Source organism: Tachysurus fulvidraco, chromosome 21, assembly GCF_022655615.1.
Source record: "Tachysurus fulvidraco isolate hzauxx_2018 chromosome 21, HZAU_PFXX_2.0, whole genome shotgun sequence".
Lineage (NCBI taxonomy): Eukaryota > Metazoa > Chordata > Actinopteri > Siluriformes > Bagridae > Tachysurus > Tachysurus fulvidraco.
The window spans coordinates 7,703,162-7,723,487 of record NC_062538.1 but is presented as its reverse complement, the minus strand read 5'-3'; the positions used below and the strand labels follow the sequence as shown (position 1 = coordinate 7,723,487).

Here is a 20,326-nt window from a genome sequence, read left to right as displayed (position 1 = left end):
GCACAGTACATTATTAATAAAGTGTATATTTCCTTATACTAATTATTTAATGATAAGTATCTCAAACCTCACCTTAGAACTTGTTTGTGGTGTGACAACAAGTTCCTTTCTATTATCAGTGGATGTGATGGTTGCTAAGGTGATGCTGCATGTTTCATTGCTGGATGGTGTCTGGCCAACAGAAGGCTGCTGCCTTTCTGGACTATTAGGTGTGGGGGGAAGTTGAACAGGTTGGCTAGGAGAAGCACCTTTGCTGGGAGCCACCGAAGCAGAGGACACCAAAATGTCCTCTCTATTGCCAGCCATAGTCTTTTCACTGTCATTTATGATGAGATGCAAGCTGGTAGACTGGGTTAGTGTTTCAGTTGGAGTGCAGGGAGCAGATGAAGAGGAAGTAGCAGGAAATCGTGGCACATCTGACGTGTCTTCTTGGGAAGTCTGCAGTTTATAAGAGGGAGGGGGTAGCCAGTCATGGACTTCCAGAAACTCCTGTGACCTGATGGGTGAAACAGGTGTTGGGGGTTCAGAGGATTCCCTCTGGGAAAGAATGGTAGCCTGAGCAGATTCAGCTAATGCTAAAGCCAGCATGCGTGCAGTGTTCTTTGGTTGGGGAGGAGGAGGAAGTAGAGACACAGAGATGACTGGAGCAGTGCTGTTTAGTGAGTCCAGAAATACAGCTCCTAGGGAACAAAAGAAAGGGTTGAAGAGAGATAAGCTAATCATCGAGAGTAGGAAAAAGTGGGAAACATTAAGTGAGCACAATCAACTAAAATTTAATTACTTCTAGGGCGGTCATGCACAGTGTTAAGGGCAAAACCTGGCAAACTAGCTCTGAAAACAAAGCAGTTAGTGTATCAAAGAATCAAAAAATCCCAATGAATCATAAATTAACAATATTAAGACTGTGTAACAAGAAAATTAAATCATGTTTTATGTTTGACCATTCTTACCTGGTTGTTCCTGAGCATTGACTTGTTGTGATGCATCTATCCCTAAAGCCTCTTTATTCTCACATGAAGCAGATTTAGATAGAAGCTCTAGATGAATAGTTTTGCTAAGAGGCAAATCAGTGGATTTAAAAGACAATAAGCTAACTTTGGCTGGAGAATCCTGGAGGTGTGTCAGAGAAGTTGTAGATGGCTGGTGCTCAGGGCTCTCTGATCCTTTACTAAGTATGCAAGTATCAGTTGTTTGAGATATATGTAAGGGTGGCAACTCTGCAAACCTTTCACTGCTGTCAGAAGACTGGAACATAATTTTTTCAGAAGAGTTAGAAACACTTCTAAAGGCTGGACTGAGATCAGGAGACTGCTGAAGACTAGTAATCTTCGGTCTGACAGGCGAGACAGGCTCTGAGTCACTGGCACTGCCAGGACTCCTCTTGAGACTTACAGCTTCAGTGTCATGGGAAATGGCAGAGCTTTCTGCCAAGGGCAAACTGCATTGGAAAGACATAGGGTCAAAGTCCAAAGTGGCCATGCCAATGTCAGGGGGGCTCAAATCCACGTCATCAGTAGAGCGTGGCGGGGAAATAAGAGCTGGCACACAAATTGGCCCATCATCCCCTTCACTATCTCCATGGTCTATATTATCATAAGAATTGCAGTGCTGTCGGCTGTCCATTAGGTCACCATTAAAGGATGTGGAGAGGGCATCACTACTGGAGCGTGGCCTGCGGGGCCGGTAGACTTTAGACTCCCCTAAAATTAAACAACAGACATAACTTTAGATTCTCCAAGGTTTATAACAGACAAAAAAAAAACACTTTCTATCTGAATTATTGAAATACCTTCAACATTATGCAATGAAGTGAGGGATTCCTCACTCTTTGCAGATCGAAGAGTGCCAGTGTCTCCTCTGCTTCCCCCTAATGCCATGGCTTTCAGTTCATTAGGTTCACTTGGGTTCCGGTGCAATTTGCGCTTAGACGTAGAGGAAGACTTGCCAAGGTTAAAAAATGACCGCCAACTACCAACAGGTGACTTCTTTGATTTTATAGGCTGTCTTTTTCTATATATAAAAAAAAAGAAATAACATTTAGATTAACATTTACAACAAATTTACATTACACGTGATCAAACCAAAGCAACACCTTACAGGAGAACGTTTTCTGAAGATATTTATTTTAACAGTAATTCAGCATACCTTTCTGTAGGGAATTCAATGACTGTGTGGAATTTGCCCTGTAAGGCAGCAGGACCTTCTCCCACTTCAATATACTTGCTATCTGCAGTAACAGGAGAGTTGATTTGAGCTTGTGTGCGTGCCTGAGCTTCCTCTAATGTAAGTAGTTTGGTGGAAGGTGAAGGTACTAGCAGTGATTTAGGACGAGACAAAGAGTTGTGACCTGCCGAGACAGAGAAAGAACAGAACACATCATTTGGAATTTCATCAATTCAGTATCCAAATATGACAAACATCTCAATAGAAACATCTTTGTTTATACATACCAGCTCCTTCTCTGATGAGTGAACTTAGCTTTTGGCTGAAGAGAACATCTACATGGTTCAGGATGAACTCAACCACAACTGACTGTATTCGTACTTCCATGAAGGCAGCTGTTCCACTAAAGCATGCAGACTCAATCTGCTTAGACCTGATTACAAAAGAATTAGCAGTTTAATAATAATAATAATAATAATAATAAAAAATACACTGGATTTAAACTCTACAAAGATTTAAAATCAAAGCTTACCTCAGTAGGTTGGGGGCCCAAACAATGGCCAAATTCTTACTATGCATGTTGGTCACATAGCTAAATGCTGCTAGTCGTGACAAATGCCTCATCAGAAACTCCAGAGTCCTAAAAACAGTTTCATTACAATTAAGTCATCATTTAAACAAATCAACCTATACTACATAAACCTGATATTCTTCTATTTTAAGAAATCAAATTTATGTACTATTTGTACATTTTAAACTAAACACAACTCTACAGATAGTCTACTCCAATGTCTATACTGGAATCATATTAATATTAATTCTAAATTTCAGTAGATGAAGCAAAAGTGTCAGCACAGCCTGCAGGGGGCACTGTACCCATTCTTCAGACCTGTAATGCGGAGGAGGCAGCTGCTGGATTACATCATGTATTTTGATTAGCCTTTCCTCATCTGTAGCTGCTGAAACAGCCTCCTAAACAAGGAGACAGAATTAAGATGAGACAAATTAATGCCACTATTGTCCAGTGATGTTTTTATTAGAATCATCACCCTGTTTCACCCACTTTAATCATGGGCAGCCAACATTATGTGCAATTTTCACATTGCTCTGCTGGGCCAAGTGTACAATGCAAAAGCCTCAACCCCACCTTTAATGGTCACCTATGTGTGATTGCTGTCATAGTAACAGCAGAAACCTTTGTGTTTAAATTACCCCTGCCTTTTTATTTTCAGAATGCTTTGTTTCTAGAGATGTAAATGTTAGTATAACTATCTACATATGCCCTGTCTATAAAATATAAAAGCCCAACATTTTGCATATGTAAATCAGTAACACAAGCATTAATACAAAGACCATTCCTTTTTGATTAATGGACATACTCTCTACCCACACTCACCATTAAATTGCATTCATGTGTGTAAGTGTGAGCTGTTACCATTACTGCTGTAGAAGACGTGCTTACCGAGAATTTCTCATAAAGTTGGTAGGTAAGCAGTGGGTTGGGCAGCTCTCGGAAATAGAGCTTGCACAGTGAGCCCACACAGTGGATATCCTGGATGTAAACATCTTTGGTTAGATCTGGAATCTGCTCAGAATCAAATTCATGCCTAATGAGGAGAGAAAAGCATATATATATATACATATATATATATATAACCCATATAACCTTCATCAACCTATATAAATTTCTACACTCGTACGTAAAACTGCTATTGATATTGACCATGTTAACTGCTTTTTAACGGCTCAGATTAACCCATATGCATCTCTTCTATTAAAGCACATGCTGATTGATTTGAATTAAAATATAACAAAAATGTACACACACACTTTTTATTTATTTATTTTACTTTATTTATTAAAGTACTCTTTTCCACTTGATTTTTAGGTCAGTGTATTACTTTCTCACACATACCGCAGTTTCTGGATGTTGGATGCGATCCCAGAGAGCCGATACATTCCATCCACAATTCCATGCTTCTCAATGAACTCTGTGCAGCTCTTAAGCACCTGGGGGACTAAGAATTGATATTACGAGTTAGTCACATCATGAGTTTTAATACGATTTGGTTCAGTTTCTGGATAATACACTTATACCCTTACAAATACAATGTCAATTGCATTTGTTCATTTGGCAAATACTTTTATTTAAAGTGATACACAAGTGAAGCAAAATACAATCCAAGCTCGTAGAGTTAAAGGAGCCAACAATGATACAAGGGTTGAAATGAGTGTAAACAGTGAAGATAAGGGGCAGTATAATACACCTGATGCATGATCTTTCAGGTCGGGATGGCAATAGACAAATATATCAATAACAGCAAAGTATTACCACTATTGATACCACATTGCTGTTGAATTCTGCAATCTGAATGATATTATAACAACATTTTCCAACAACTGCAATGTTAAATTTAATAGCTTGTCATTTTATGGAGAAACAAGAAATCTACTCGGTCCTGAAGTCTGTGTAATCACTCTGTCCTCAAGTCTTTCTTGTACTGATTAACTTTGCAAAGCAACGTGACTAACAAAGTGCTTACAGAGATTTTTTCATAAATTTTAAATAAGATTTCAGTGGTTTTAGGCTTTACTTTTTTAAACCGCATGTTTTTTTTTTTTTTATTTGCTACTGTTTGAGGCTTCCATCATGCTGTGGTTCAAATCACAGGTCTTTTTAAATGAATAATCAACTTTGAAAAAACTAGGCAACTTTTTTCTGTCTGGCCTCCTACTTAACCTTTCAACATTTAAGACAAGCAGAAACACAGAAGATAGACATCCCTGCCTTGGCCTCCTGTTCCCTAAAAAAAAATTAAATATCCTGGTGATGAGAGAGTCTCAGAAGCAGCTGTTCAGCAAAATTCCTGACAGTGCAGTTGAAAATTCTCAAGCAGGATAAAACCACTTCTAAACCAACACATACATTCCCATAAGGAAAAGAATGTTGCCTTCTCTTGGACTTGGTGTAAACATTGTCGAATGCATACACTGTTGAGGACTTTTAATTAGAGGCATTAAAGGGAAGTCTAGTCATAAATATATGAAGCCATCCTGTTTTGATTATGTTGGGATAACTCCTAAAATGAAGAATTACTATAATGTGCTGGTGGTATTTTCTCACAATAATTGTTCAGTGAGTTCATGGTCATCATTCTATAAAACCAGAATATTCTAACTTTTACATATACACACACAAGAGCGCGCCTGCACGTACACACACACGCACTCACACAAACACACATGCAAGCACACACACAAACACTCACACACACGCACACAAACAGACAGAGCATAAATAATCTCAAATGTTGTGAAGGGTTAACCCTGAACTCTACAATGAATTCAGCCATAAAAAGTCGGATCACATTGACCCGAGAGCAGATTCAGTTTTTAAAATCCAAACATGATAATGAGCAATAAAATTTCAAAATACTGAAAACATTTTTCTATGAACAATCTAATCTCCTGAGAAAAAAATGTGGGTGTTATTTATGTTGTCATTTTGGGATAAAATAGTATATAAAATGTGTGTCTTTAAAAACGGTGTCCAAATATCAACAAGCACATAAGATAATTCAACCAGCATTTTTTACCCTTGAACTTTAATCATTTTTGGGAAGCCAAAGATGTGGCATAGTTTGAAAGGAACCAGCAATAGCTCAAGGTAGATTCTGGAGTCAAACAAATAGACTAGTGTTGATGGCTGCCAGGGAGCTTTGAATCAGAAGAAGAGAAATCTCCAGACACTGCCTTCCTAAACCAATTCAAGCTGACCTTTACACCCTCTTAAGCACTAAGTTGCTATGGCAACTAAGCCAAGCTGGCACAGCCAGCACGGTTGCTGGGGGTCACTGAGCGTGTCTTCAGGCCACACAGACAGAGTTTACAAACCAAAGCTGGAAACCAGCCAAGGCCTTCATAAGACAGACACTGTGGCCTCTATTTAACCCGAAGAATGAGCAAGAAAAAGGGACTTTAACGACTCACCATCGTGGCCAGAGTTGAGAAGGTGTTCTCCCAGGTCACAGCCGAACACCCTCTCTCTGAGGATCCCTCGCTGCTTCAGCTTCTGCTTTGTGGGCCGGGACTTCATGAAGGTGCGCAGGAATGTGATCAACTTCCCGTGCTTCTTGGATACTGAAGGATAGTTTGAGACCATATACACTATTATATACCGACAGGAAAAGGCAAATAATTAGCCAGCAATTAGCAATACTTTTGCCACCAAAGGTAACTATTAACTACAAAATCCTAATGGTATGCACAAAGTCAACAAATAATGACATTTCTTTGGTATATAACTAATTGTTCTATCCCGAATCTTAACCTCTTTTGTTATGGCAAGAAAATAATAAAACAGTCCAATAAAACAGTCATAGCTTTGCACCAAACAAGACAGATATGATTGTCACACGCTGCTCCCTGTTTAAGCCTTGTAGAGTCTGGAAACCGCACTGTTCACAAACCCGTGCTGTCTTTAACAAGTCTTTGTTGCTGCTGGGAATTTTAGCCATGGAGCAGCCTGTTCTCAAATCCAACAGCATCACATGAGAACCATATATAATTTTATAAAACACCAGTTCTGGACCAATAGGACCAAAATAAATATTTATAAAATCTTGGGGTAAAAGCGGACAAAGAATTCAGCATAAATGAATTCAGAATTCAGCACAATGTTCTGTCAAGAAATAAGTTCTCAAATCCTCTACTCATACCTTGCTAGTGAAACCTAACAAAACGACATTCAATAATTAATGCAATCAGCTAATGGTGGATCCAAATTTCTTTAATGGGGACACTTTGTATTTCCACTTTAGTGTTTAGGCATAAGTAAGTCATTGTACAACTTCCAAGGCAATACTGGGTGGAGTGGTCCACTTCCCACTCTCTAAATTCATGATGTAATGTCATATCGGGCCAAATGAGCATGAAGAACCAGCAGCTCACATGCTCCAACATTCTACCTAACAAGTTCTCCAGCACTACTAAATGCTCTCAGGGGCTCAATCATGAAATGACCTACATGGTACATGGTTTGGCCACCAAGCTGCCATTTCTCAATATTAGACTCATTAATAAGTGAATAAGGCTTCGCACTCTTTTTATTCTTGAAGCAGCAATGAGGTAATACTAGGCTTCATTCGAGTCAGTCAGCTGTACAGCATTCACTCACATTAAGTGCGGACTGTCATTGCCATGCATATTAAATCTTGCAGCCTGGGCCATATAAAACAAATGAGAAACACTGAGTAAACAGAGGAAAAAGGGACCAGGGGAATCATGAACAAAGAAATACCACAGAAAACACAAACAATCTTTCTGAATCACAACCAAACTCAACACAAACTAGTCTGTTTGGGACTCAAACTGTTTGGGACTCCTTATTTTCACATTCCCAGATGTTTTTTTGAAGCTCACTCAACAAATTCAGTCTATAAGACCTTCTTGGCTCCATTTTGTTTTGAATACAGAAAACATTCCATGAATGATCCAAAAATCTGTCCGGATCTGGAAGGTGTTTGGATCATAAAAAAAATCAGCTGTTGCTGAAAATAGGAAGGTCGTGAGCAGCTGGAGCTGCTGAGATAACTGCTGCTAACATATGATGGACTCACACCACTGAGTGTGAAGTATACCAACACATTGTAACACAGGATGCCAAACAATTAGCAGAATAATTGGTTATACACCATCTCCTCTATAGAACAACTGAAGATGTCATTTTAGACCAGTCAGATATAAAATTATTGGCACACTGATTAAAGCTACATTACAAGTGTAGAGAAGCCAAATTCACTTAGTTAGTCATTAAATAACATGGGGAACATTTGAGAACACTCTACATAAAACTCAATAAACTGTGTTGACTTTCATAAATAAAGTAATGGCTATAAATATAACAGATAATCTTTCATTTATTAATAGTTAATAATTCATAGAGAATGAAAGAATAATCAAGTGGAGTTCAGAGGCAATTTAAAGTCATTCCATACAAGCCTACTTTAACAAGAAGGGGAAACTCCAGAATGACTTGCAAATTAATCTTTATATTACCATGTGACTTTCATGTAGGGTTGCAAAATTCTGGGAATTTTCAAGGCTGGAAACTTTCCATGGGAATTAACGGGAATATATGGAAATAAACTGGGAATTTAAAAAAATGCAGAGTTGCCTATAACAAGAAACTTAAATGTAGTTTAAAAAATAAATCTTGCAGAGGATTTAATGCAATTTAAGATGTATTTGTACCCTGCATTCCTCGGTCACTTGCACCCTGCTTACTGGAGGGCCATTGAGGCCAAACCCCCTGCATGTACTTGCATTCTTCCATAATATGCACAGCAACACTTTATTTTAGGGTCATTTAACTAGTTGCTTACTAGCATGAATATTAATAGAATATTGGCTATTTATTATTAGTACTTATTAAGCACATATTAATGCCTTATTCTGCATTACCTTATTCTACATTCTTAATTGTACCCAATACCTAAACTTAATAACCACCTTACTAATTAGAATAGATTATAGCAATCATAGGTACATATTTTTTTCACAATTATTAAGTTAATTATGTTTATTTCAAGCATAATAATGTTTATTATGCTTTTGTGTTACTCAATGAAAGAATCAATCAAAGTTCTACTTACAATTAAATCGGTCAAGACGTGATTTTTTTAAAATTTGTATTACCTTGCATGCATGTCTGCATGTTTATTTATGTTTGTATATGTTATAGTTTATATAAATTTCCATATATTTCCAAATAATTCCCATAAATTCCCTTTGTACAAGAACAACAAAAAATACTGATTCCAACAACAAATTTGAATTTACCAGAATTGCTGAACACATAAAAAATATTTCAGTATAAACACACAGAATGTGCTTAATGCTGGCATTTTCCTTTAAAGGGGATGACATAAAACCTCAATGGACAAAACAGAAATGTGCTTATGATCATTATTGAAATTCTTTTTACTGTTAGGGCAATATCACAAAGCAACTCTGACACATAACCAGACGCCTTGTCTGCAAAGAATTTGCTCATCAAAAGCTGAAATGTAAAACAAACCATTTCCTGTCCTACTTTTTTAAGAGCCAGCAGAGCCAGAAATCTGGGATTCACACATCTTTCACAGACTACCTAGACAAACACACATGCATTTGGGGACCAGAGAAGCTATAGATAATGTGTGTGAGCGTGAGTGAGTGAGTGAGTGAGTGAGTGTGTCTGTGTGTGTGTGTGTCGTCCTGTTCCAGACTGTACCTAATCCTGGCTGAGGAGACGCAGACATATGACAATTTTGACACAATAATAAATATCACAGCGCTTATGTTTATAAGCCCAAAAGACTGCAAGTGTAAAAATGGGATACAAAAGTTAAATGGAGAACACAGAAATAAGGTGAGACAGAGTCTCGGTTTCACACTGCTTTATGAATAAATGGCCTGATTTATTATGCAAATTAGTCCTTCAGACAAGACACCTGTTAACCACTGTGTATATTCACTACCAGTTCATTCTGAACACAGTAGACTGAATAAACATTTTTCATTGTATTAAAATTTTTTATTGTTTGTGGTAGAAATCAGTTTTTAAGACAACATTAAATAGTGAAGAATTATGAAAACTAAATGCCCATATAAAGTACAGAAAATGAAGAACTTGCGGTCCCCAACCTACTCTTTCTAATGTATTAGACATTTTACTAAGTGCATACGTAAAACTCAACGTTCACCAATTACTTATATTTTATTTATACTTTAGTATGTATACCAAAGTCTTATGGTACTTAAATGGACCTTAGGGACCACAAGTGTACATTTAATTATCCTTTAAACTATACATTTCCAGAGAAAAGATGTACTCTTGATGGTACCAAAACTGTGATAAGGAAAGGTATGGTGTGGTATCTAGGTTTAGAGAGCTGGAGTGAAAATAAGACGTATATATTGTAGTTTTAGTCCATTGATATTTCACCGGTTTCACCTGTTATCAGTTTAAAACCACCTGAACTTAACTCATGTAATATGAGCCAGATTTTAATGTTCTATAGAGAAATGGCACATCAGGGTGAATAAACATGCAGCTCTCTTTCTGTCTCCCCCTCCCTCCCTCTCTCTGTCTGTCTCCCCCCCCCCCTGTCTGTCTCTCATTCCCTGTCTGTCTGTCTGTCTCTCATTCCCTGTCTGTCTGTCTGTCTGTCTGTCTCTCTCTTTCTCTCTCTGTAGCCAATCCCAGGTAATACTTTTAGACTTTGGACATACGCCATGTTCATGTCATTATTAATCAAAAACAATTTAATAATGTAAATAATATACAAGCGTAATTGACTACAGAGAAATCTTAATCAAGTCGCTAAAATTCCCTCAAAAACCCACCCAGATGAACTCCGTATTCGTGTCTACAGTGTAAATAACTTAATAAATCCTTACCTCAGGAAGACAAACGAGAACAGTGACTTAACTTCGCGTGTAAAGCTACTTTCATTCCGACAGCGAACTGAGTGAACTGAGGGACGTCTGAGAGCTGAACGTGTTAGTTTCTATTGTCGAGTCGGCAGCACGAGCTAATTCAAACCGTCATCGCGTCACGCGCACACTCCCTTCACTTTTCCTCACTCAGCTTACACAGCGCGAGCGTCTTGGGGGAGAAAAAAAAATCCCTTCAGTGAGCTTTTACCCCTCTCACATTTTCCTTCACAGTTGTCCTGCCTCCCGGATCAGCTTTCAGCCACCAAAACCAGTAACCGATACGAAGTGAGTGAAGTGAACCGACTCGGTCTCACGTCGGTGAAGTACACGTTTAAACTCAGCGAAAAATACATTTCATGTGAGAAATGTATTTCTTATCCTTACACATGTTACGCAACCTACAGTCATTACATCTCCTCTATGCTGATAAATAGTCGAACTGCTTTGCATTCTGAATGAGCCGGTTTAGGATGAGTGAATCGATACTGAAGAACCAACCAACAATTTTGGATTTTGACTTTTTCTTTAACATCTAGCTTAAAATCACCTTGATTTATATTAGCAAGCAATAATCATATCATATGGAAACTGTATGTTTGTTTATTTAGTAGAATGAGGAAAAAATAGAGAAGAGTTACTTTAAATGTACTGTCAAGTTTATATCATGTTATTTTAACTATACACACATTGTAATGTAAAAATAAACTTGTTTCATATTAATAATCTGTAAAGGCAATCAAAATAAATTCATAAATGAAAGTAAATAAAACTAGCCATTCGATTAGGACAATAATGGCATAAATGGGGTTATAAAGGAAGGAAAAGTGGAAACACCACATGCTCTCACTTTTTGTCATTTTGTCACCATCAGCTATTTGTGAGCTTTGTCTTTTATAGTTTTGTGGGTGTCTGTAAATGCAAATCTGCAGGTAATTAACGTGCTCGGCATTATGGAAATGTTTCTGAACTTTGGATTTGCAAAGGGATATGTAGTTTGGTTTGCCCTACAAAAACATTTACACACAACTAGATTGATACAAACAAACTGCATACAAAATAATCTGACAAATGTAAAAACTTATTTGATGTGCAGGATAGAAATTACTGCTCCTTCCACCATCTCACTCCAGTACAGATTTTTGTCAGTCTCGTTCCACTGACATAATTATTAATGCAGTTAATTAATGTTATGCCTACAGCGAATCCTAACCTTAACCTCAATAACCAAAAACGTTTTACAACTTTTTTTTGGAACAGTCAAGGTCAAGACTGTCAGATTTTCCAAATGTTGTGCAGACGTTTGTCCCTCACTATAATATAAGAAACATGCCCATGCATGCACAAGAAGACTTTTCAAAATACCTGTAGGCATTTGGATTTCTAGCAAGTGTATTATTCTTGGTACTCTGCATTCTACACAGATGAAAAGAAAACAATCCAAAATCAAAAGGTTGGCACTCAAGACCCTAACACATTTCTTGTAATGGAATATTATAGTGTTGAAATATTGGCCAAAGTCTATCAATTTGCAAATTGGAAACTACTCTCACTATTTATCAGAATGTGCAATAAAACAAACTCCTCGGAAACAATTCAAGCACTAAAACATGTTTTATAGTGTGTTTACAGTATCGGTGGAGTAAAGAACACTAAATCTATATACCATTTAAATGGAGTTTAAATATTAAACCAAATTTAATACCATCCAATAACCAGTGTTGGCAGTATATTCATTTAGCAAAAGAATAGTGCGAGTAGAAAGCGAGTGTGTGTGTGTGTGTGTGTGTGTGTGTGTGTGTGTGTGTGTGTGTGTGTGTGTGTGTGTGTGCATGCAGCATGCAACACTAGAGTCTCTGATCCATTTTCCCAATTCACACAGTTCCAAATGTTCACATCAGAGGTCTGTACACAGTGTAAGCTTTTACTTCACATGCACATTGGGGACAGGTCAGGCAGGAAATGGACAATGCCTCAGAGAAAGAAAGAAGACAGTTATTACTACATGTCTCGTAAACTCAGCTGTCTTGGCTTGTTAACCGAGCCAGCTGCCCTTTGCTCTTGTGAGAGGAAGACACTGGTGCCTCACCAGGAAGTTACAGATCCAGAGAGAGATAAACTACATCTGGATTAGCACCTGCTATGACTGAAGGCTAAACTTATTCTAAATGGGGCTCCATACTTAACTCTTTGGCTCTTTTAGTAAGCTTTTCAGGAAGCTCTGTTTGCAAAAACATACCAGACCAACTTTTCTGATGACTTGCAATCAATACAAAGACATAATTTTATGACCATTATAGACATATCAAATCTTTGTTGGTTTTATTCTGCTTGCCAATGGGCTATTTCTTGGCAAAGCTGTCTTCTGAAACTATTAGTTGACTTATTTAGGTAACCAACCACTTGTCTCTTTTGTGTTTAAAATCAATGGTTATGAATAATATACATTTCTTAGTTCTACCCCTGGGAAATAGGATGTGGCTTAGGGCAGTAAAATATGCTCTGGAGACTAGAGTGGAATTATATTAAGGGTGACAATGTTGACTTTAAAATTCAATGATTTATTTTACATTTAAGTCATTAACTTGAAAGGCACCCATTATTTTGAAAATGCCTTAAATACAACAAAAAATTATGTGAAGCGCATATCTGTACATGAGCCCATTCTAAGATCTGCCATTAAGTTCATTCTAACCCAGCAAAGAAAACTATTTGCTTAATCATTAACTCAAGACATGAGCCTTAAGTAAATAAATGAATGATTCATATGATATCAGTACTTCACAGGTAGTGAAGGGATGGCTGCTGAAGAAAGGCTGAGTTTTAAATACAGAGGGTAGCCTACAACAATGTGGGATTGCAGTCACTGTTAAGAGACTGTAATTCATATTGTCCAAGCCGGAATGATTTTATAGCCCTGATTAACAGGGCTCAGTAAATTAGATTTGTGAAAGTGAAAACAGTGTCATTCTACAAGAAGTTTAAAAAAGTGGTGCTATAACAATGGATATAATAATCAGAAGTACGCCAGATTAGGAGTGAATGATGATCTTAACTGTTGATGCTACATCAAAAAACATGAAAAAAAAATAAATAACTAAAACAAAATTCAAAACATATATTTTTAAAAAACACAATGTGAATATGAAAGCAAGTGTAGTTAACGAGAACAGGTTGAAAATTAAGAGGAAGTTACAAACTGAGTTAGGTACGCTGCTATTTGTTAAATAATGAGAATTCAGGTAAATACTATGCATTGAATAGTAGTGAGGAGTCAAATTAGACTACACCAAAAGTGCCAGTATTCATAAAGAAATGATCATTCAAAGTGAGACAGCGACATGCGGAGAGACAGGGTAGTGAATTTAGGGGTTAGTCGGTGATTAAGAACACAGAGGAACAATTTTGTCTACCTGAGCTCAGTCTGTAGGGGTTTAATGGGTCGGGTGCCAATGCACTGTCCTGCTTTACACTCTCCATCTCCAAATCTGCATGCGGGAGAACAGAGAAGTAGTCGAGCCTGTTAGAGAACACGGGAACAACAGCTGCCTTTGCCTTCTTCTTAACTTGCCAGTTGTCACTTTGACAAGAAGGGAAAGAAGGAAAATATTTCCTTCTGCATACCCTGTCTATTAGGCAATGTTTTACAGTGCTTCGGAGAGCTTGATAATAAACAAGCTGGAGCAATAAAATAGCCTTAAACAAAAACACATTGCAATTATGGAGAGAGCTTCGAGTTAGAGAGCTTGATAAAGCTGGTGGCTAATTATATTGATTATAATAATAGAGAAAGATTAGCTTTTTTTTTTTAAATACAATTTGACTTCATTGGAAAGTACAATTTGATACTGAGCAATTCAGGCTGATATAAATGGAATTTCTATACAATTAATGAAATTAACAATTTTCTTTTTTTTCCTACAATATATATATAAAAATGAACTTGATTAATATGTAAATAGGTTTTTTCATGACTAGTTCATCTTATTCCACATTATTTATCACAATACAAGCTGATCACTTGGCAAGCAGAACAAAACCTCTCCAGAAGAAGCTACTGTTGCCTTTTTTTTTAAATAATGAAATGGAGTTGTGATGATCATCCAATTAACATTTGTCACACTTAATCTAAACAGATTTCAAATGATTATGGCAGCATCGATTACATGCAGCATGTTTGTAGATTTGGTTCATGTGTTACTTGGCTCATTTTTTAAGTGCTCAGTTTAGGGTGTATCTAAACAGTTTATTCAAAATCATAGGGCTTAGTGAACATCTTTGCACATGTAAACACTCAGTAAAGTAAATCATTTGCACATGAGAGAGAGAGAGAGAGACAGAGACAGAGAGAGAGAGAGAGAGAGAGAGAGAGAGAGAGAGAGAGAGAAAGGGTATAATGTATAGTGTAGATTAGTGAGGCGGTGGGGGAGAATACCAGCACGCACAGGGTGGGAAGAGACTCCAGGAGGCTGGCCGCAGAGCAGAGCAGGGGGACGCTGAGGGGGGCGGCAGAGGGAGGCACAGTGATACATCATTACACATGCACAGGAGATTACAACACACTCAAGCAAATCATCAACATAGATCACATCCAGATATCGCAATGACATCAGCAAACATGCAAGCGATAAAGTAAAAAGCAAAACGCAGAAATCATGCAGCGTGTTCCTTCCTCAGGTTCAGCCTGTACCGTGTTGCCCTTCACAATCAACATGTTTTAGCTCATTTTTCCCAGGACTTTCCCATACTGTGGCACTGCATCACTGTGCTCACAAGAGTATGTATGGATGTGTATTCTGTCCACCCAAAGCTAGCATAGTGAATAGTCAAGTCATAATGAGTCACAACTTTAGGACTGTAATAAGTGGTGTGAGGCACAAATAAGTGGACAGATGTGTAGTGAAAGGTCTGCGCTGTCAGAAAGCTCTCCAGAGGACTTGGCAGTGCATTCAGCCCAAAGCATGATGTAAAGTTGGCTGAGCGTGATCTGTGACCACTCTAAACATGACAAATTTCATTATTCACCCAGTAAACGTTAGTGTTTGAAACCCTCCATTTCACACTTGCATTATTCATGACATTTATTTGGTTCAAATTTGTAGTGCTTGGCTGCGTAGCTGTTTTCCTAAAGTGCCCATGAGATCAAAACTGGTGTTTCAGAGCTTTTTGGCACTATGGTCAGCTTCATGCTTTATAAAATATATTTCCCTTTATTGAAAAACTGTATTAATATTGATGAGTCATTTTGCATTCTGACAGGTGTTTTTTGTTGTTGTTTGCAAGTGGGGGTGGAGCTGGTTGGGGATTGCTGTTATTAAGGTAACATTCATTATCATGATTAACAAGTGGCAGTCAGTGCAGTGCAACATAGAAGAGAAAGACAGCAGTGCGATAACAACTGAAATGTGATTACAATAGAGCAGTGACTGAAGACAGACGAACAAAGATATCCACAAGCTGAGTATATCCAGCATGATATAATGTTGCTGCAGTATAGCAGAGCTCTAAGGACAACTCTGCATGCACTTTAGAGAACATTTCTTTGTGACTAACAATAACAAATTTAGTGTGAACTGATGTTCCTAACACATTTTTAGGAACTTTTTTATTTATTTATTTTAAACATTTTAAAAGCTGCCAAAACAATATGATAATAGTGCAATCTTCTTGAGTGAGCAAACAAACAAGACGTGTACAAAACCCGTCATTATAGATTACCTTTAATTTCCCAACAGATGTAATACTTTTACTTGACTTAATCAGGTCAATCACTATGACCTTGTTGACACAGAGACGGTGAAAGCTTACACTTATTCTCTTTCAGACAACATGAACGCTGTCAAACATATTCAAGGCAGAATTCTGGGATAAAAAGGAAGAGGAAGTGCGTGTGGTAATGTAAGGCTTGGTACGCTAGCTAGCTAGCTGTAAGCCTTCTTGTCTAGTAAACAAAAACTTTCCACATCTGAGTATTCAGCCTTGTATGAGTAATAAACACTGGCTTTAAAAGTCTTTTAGACCCTGAGATGATTTGTTGAAGACTTGTGTAATGCATTAATTGCACTATAAATTGTATATAATTTAATAAAAGTTGAGATAAAACATGTGCTACAGACCCCAGAGTTAGTGTTTATCCAGCAGTCTCTCCAGCAATTCAAGTGATCTGTTTAGGAAATCAATAGACTTTAATTTCCGAATGCAAGTTCTCTTGGCCCGAGGGAACATCCAGCAACTGAACAACATGGCTCTAATTTTAACATCCTATTAGAAAATCCACTAATGTTCCAAACACAAAATCAGGTATTATCTGGGTCGAGCAGCATCGCATGACTCCTGTGAATATCAATTTGCAATAGATGTACACATATGAGCTCACAAACCCATAAAATATCAGTTAGAGTCAAGGTTGCGATCTCCTGACAATCCAGTGAACACATTCATGCTGAGCCATTTGGAAGGCTCTTAACTATTAACCTGAATGTAACTGAATATGTGGAAACAACTGTACAAACGTGTAAAGCATAAGATCAAAATCATCGCAAATAAAACGACTGCCGGGAAAACACTGTAGATGGTAGCGACAGCTTAGGCTGAGCCCATATTAACACGTGCGCAGCAGATGGCCCGTACGCTTGAAAGATTTCACATCTCTCCCACTCAGTTTGTCAACGGTTTCAAAACCAGAGCTGTCAAAGGAAGCGAAAAATATTCCACCCGAATTAAAACAAATATACATTTCTCTTCGATTAAAGACACAAAGTAGTGTTCAGGGTCTCTTCCACACAGTCAGATGTTATCCAGTGTCTCCTTTCGGCATCTGCTCCTGTTCACTCACACACGCCTGCTGCATGGTTGCTCCAACACGTCACATGATCACAGCCCTGCTCTCTCATCATAATCACTCTCATCCACCATAAACACACAACCCACCTGCTTTAACATCATACGTGCGTCCTGCATAAACAGGATTTACATGGTGTGTAAGCTCAAAATCGCACTCACGTGACTGACATTCTGCTTGTTTTGCTTCTAATCTGGTTTTATGACATTCTGTGCAGGTGAAGAGCACAACGAATTGTAAATAAGGGCTGATACATGATAAACACTCTTATTCCGCGTCTGTGTTTGCTTGTATGTATTGGTACCTGGTTTTGGCACTGAATTGGTGACAGACTGAGGGACCTTGTCATTAATCAGCTCCACGCACTCACTGGGAAAGAAGCCAACCTAAAGAGAGGGAAAAAACTGATTGTGACGGAGGGAAACACAGGCATTAGCATCGCACATTCTGCATCTCTGATTCACAGAAGTGTCATCACACCAAAACAGAATAGAACAGCTAACTATTATCGATAAATTAAAGCCACAAATAATGCAATATAATCACAGATACAAAACAAAACAATTAAGCTTAGCTTTTAAAGGATCCAAAAGCCGACTTTATGCACTATTTAGACGGGATACGATTTCCACATTTATATGTTTTAGGTCATTTTACTGAATGATCTTATTATAGAGTGCATAGACTAAGTTTGAGCATTAATAGGTCACAAAACCATAACAAGTCAAATTTCAATAAAAATTTGGCCAATACTGTTACTATTGTGTAATAATTACATTACCCTACTGTCCAAAACTAGTTTTGTAAACTTCAGCATTACTCAGATTGAATTAAGTTTACATGGGGATGTGAAGTAAAGGAATTATTATTAGAGTATGTCTGGGACTTTTAGTCTCATCCAAATCTGTTGTGTTAGTGTTTAAGCTTAATAAACTAGATAAAGCTGCAGTGGAGTTCACCCAAAATCTGAACACGTTTCACAAGCATTGTGTGCCAATAAAAATACGTGCAAACCACACCACTCAATGTTCATGACTCATAAGTAAACAAAAACAAGTGCACTGTGGGAACCTCCCTGTCATTCCTAACCACTTTTCTAGCACTTTACATGAGCTGTTAATGTTATAGTGGAGAGACGATGGTCAGTATTTCAGTAGCTTTTAGTTGTATTGAAATCATACAGAGGTATACAGATGATTGTGAATACAGAAAGAAGCACAGTGTGCTAGTAAGGTGCTGAGCCACCACGAACAGCCAAAACTGTTTCAATATTTCTGGGCATCGATTGCAGAGGTTTCTAAAATTGTACTTGGGGGAACAATTATTGCAAAAGAATTTATAAGTGGCCCTAAACCATGCTAGCAACAAAATAAGTTATATCATTTCTGCTTTAATCTTTAATCAGTCATCTGTACATTTCTTCAAACTATCAATGTTAAATTTTTATTAAATGACAGATTTTTAGAACCACAAGGATTTGTTTGAACATTTGACACAGTGGTGAGAAATGCATTAAACATTATGATTACGCCATTAAAATCAGTCCAGAAGTTTTATATCATCTGGGCCCTACTTCGTCTCATAACTCCAATACTTCAGTGAAGAATGAATTCACTCCAGGAATTACAGCACTGTTTTCATTTTCACTCCAAAGAACTGGCAAAAAAAAATAAGTGAATTCACTCTTTCTGCATGTTCTAACAATAACAACACGCTGAACCTCCTTCTGTCACTACTGAGCTACCCACCACAGACGTAGATACAAGACACACAGGAGGATCCAAAGTTCAGTAAAAAGGACAGTCAGTTGCCAGTTATAATCTAGATGATTACACCTCCAATGTAGAGCTTGTTTATGATGAATTTTGCAATTCTGCACTGCAATCACAGCATTAACGCCAGCCTTGTCGAAAAGAAAGTCCTTTATCTAACCCTAGCATTAGTCCTAGCATAACCTTACTTCTTACCATTCACCCCATTATCTGTATATGTGAATGTCCTCTTTAAACCCTGTGTGTGGCAGCTGGTGTAGCTTTAAGGATCATTCTCTGCAGACAGATGCTGACTAACGGACAAAGAACTGTCAACTTAAGCCAGTCCATAATGTAGAGTACAATTCTTAGAAATAAACGGTCACTTTATGTAAAAGGAAACTAATAGCTTACCATATTTTCAGAAAATATGTTGTGTTATAATATTGTCCATTTTGGAAGAAATTATTTATATTCAGAGTTTGTGAGCAATGCAGAGTGGTGTGACACTCCAAATAATATTCTGCTCCAGGCGTGTGTGTGTTCTGCTCAACCACTCACGGCTCAAACGAACACGCCGCTCATGTACCGCTCACAATCACTGCTAAAATCCCGCTCGGACATGAAATTTCTCTGTATAATCTCTGTAGGTTCCGTTTGTACAACTGGACCATTGGACAAATAGCTCAATTACTGTAGTAAAGATAAAAATAATTATATTTTCAATTGACCTTCTGGTAATTAATTTTATTAATTGAAAGGTTTGCAACTTATAACCTTAGACCTACTACTTATTTTGCAGTTTCTCAAACCTGCATATTGAGTGTGAGACGCTGAGTGAACAAAACAGACCTTAAAGGAAGACACGCTCTGCTCCTGTGGAATTCTCTTGTGAATCCTGTGCTCCACTCAGCTATACACTGCTTATTATCTACTCTGATCATACAATCAGAGGATTTTCTTGTTTTTCCCTCACTATGGCCAAAGTTACTTAACTGCTGTTAAATGTATAATTTTCTTTAGCTTTCTTACAAATTATACCATTTTTATTTGATACTAAAGCAAAGCATTATTATAGGATTAGCTTAGATAG

The 20,326-nt window shown here is 37.6% G+C and overlaps 1 protein-coding gene across 13 annotated transcripts in view; it reads right to left on the bottom strand.

Moving 5' to 3' along the window:
- The window catches only part of arhgap32b (Rho GTPase activating protein 32b), a 94,901-nt gene that overhangs the window by 4,347 nt on the left and 70,228 nt on the right, over positions 1 to 20,326 (bottom strand). For 8 of the 13 annotated variants that reach the window (XM_047805306.1, XM_047805307.1, XM_047805309.1 and 5 more), the window contains 13 exons: positions 17,787 to 17,868; positions 15,087 to 15,137; positions 14,055 to 14,129; positions 6,154 to 6,303; positions 4,079 to 4,181; positions 3,626 to 3,770; positions 3,053 to 3,135; positions 2,696 to 2,803; positions 2,451 to 2,596; positions 2,146 to 2,347; positions 1,790 to 2,010; positions 951 to 1,700; positions 73 to 680 (listed from right to left, as the gene is read on the bottom strand). In XM_047805306.1, the coding sequence (XP_047661262.1) occupies positions 73 to 680; positions 951 to 1,700; positions 1,790 to 2,010; positions 2,146 to 2,347; positions 2,451 to 2,596; positions 2,696 to 2,803; positions 3,053 to 3,135; positions 3,626 to 3,770; positions 4,079 to 4,181; positions 6,154 to 6,303; positions 14,055 to 14,129; positions 15,087 to 15,137; positions 17,787 to 17,868 (2,724 nt within the window). Of the gene's footprint in view, positions 1 to 72; positions 681 to 781; positions 832 to 950; positions 1,701 to 1,789; positions 2,011 to 2,145; positions 2,348 to 2,450; positions 2,597 to 2,695; positions 2,804 to 3,052; positions 3,136 to 3,625; positions 3,771 to 4,078; positions 4,182 to 6,153; positions 6,331 to 10,605; positions 11,034 to 14,054; positions 14,130 to 15,086; positions 15,138 to 17,786; positions 17,869 to 20,326 lie in introns of those variants that run through there. The other 5 variants (XM_047805316.1, XM_027134190.2, XM_027134191.2 and 2 more) reach the window with 5 other exon arrangements.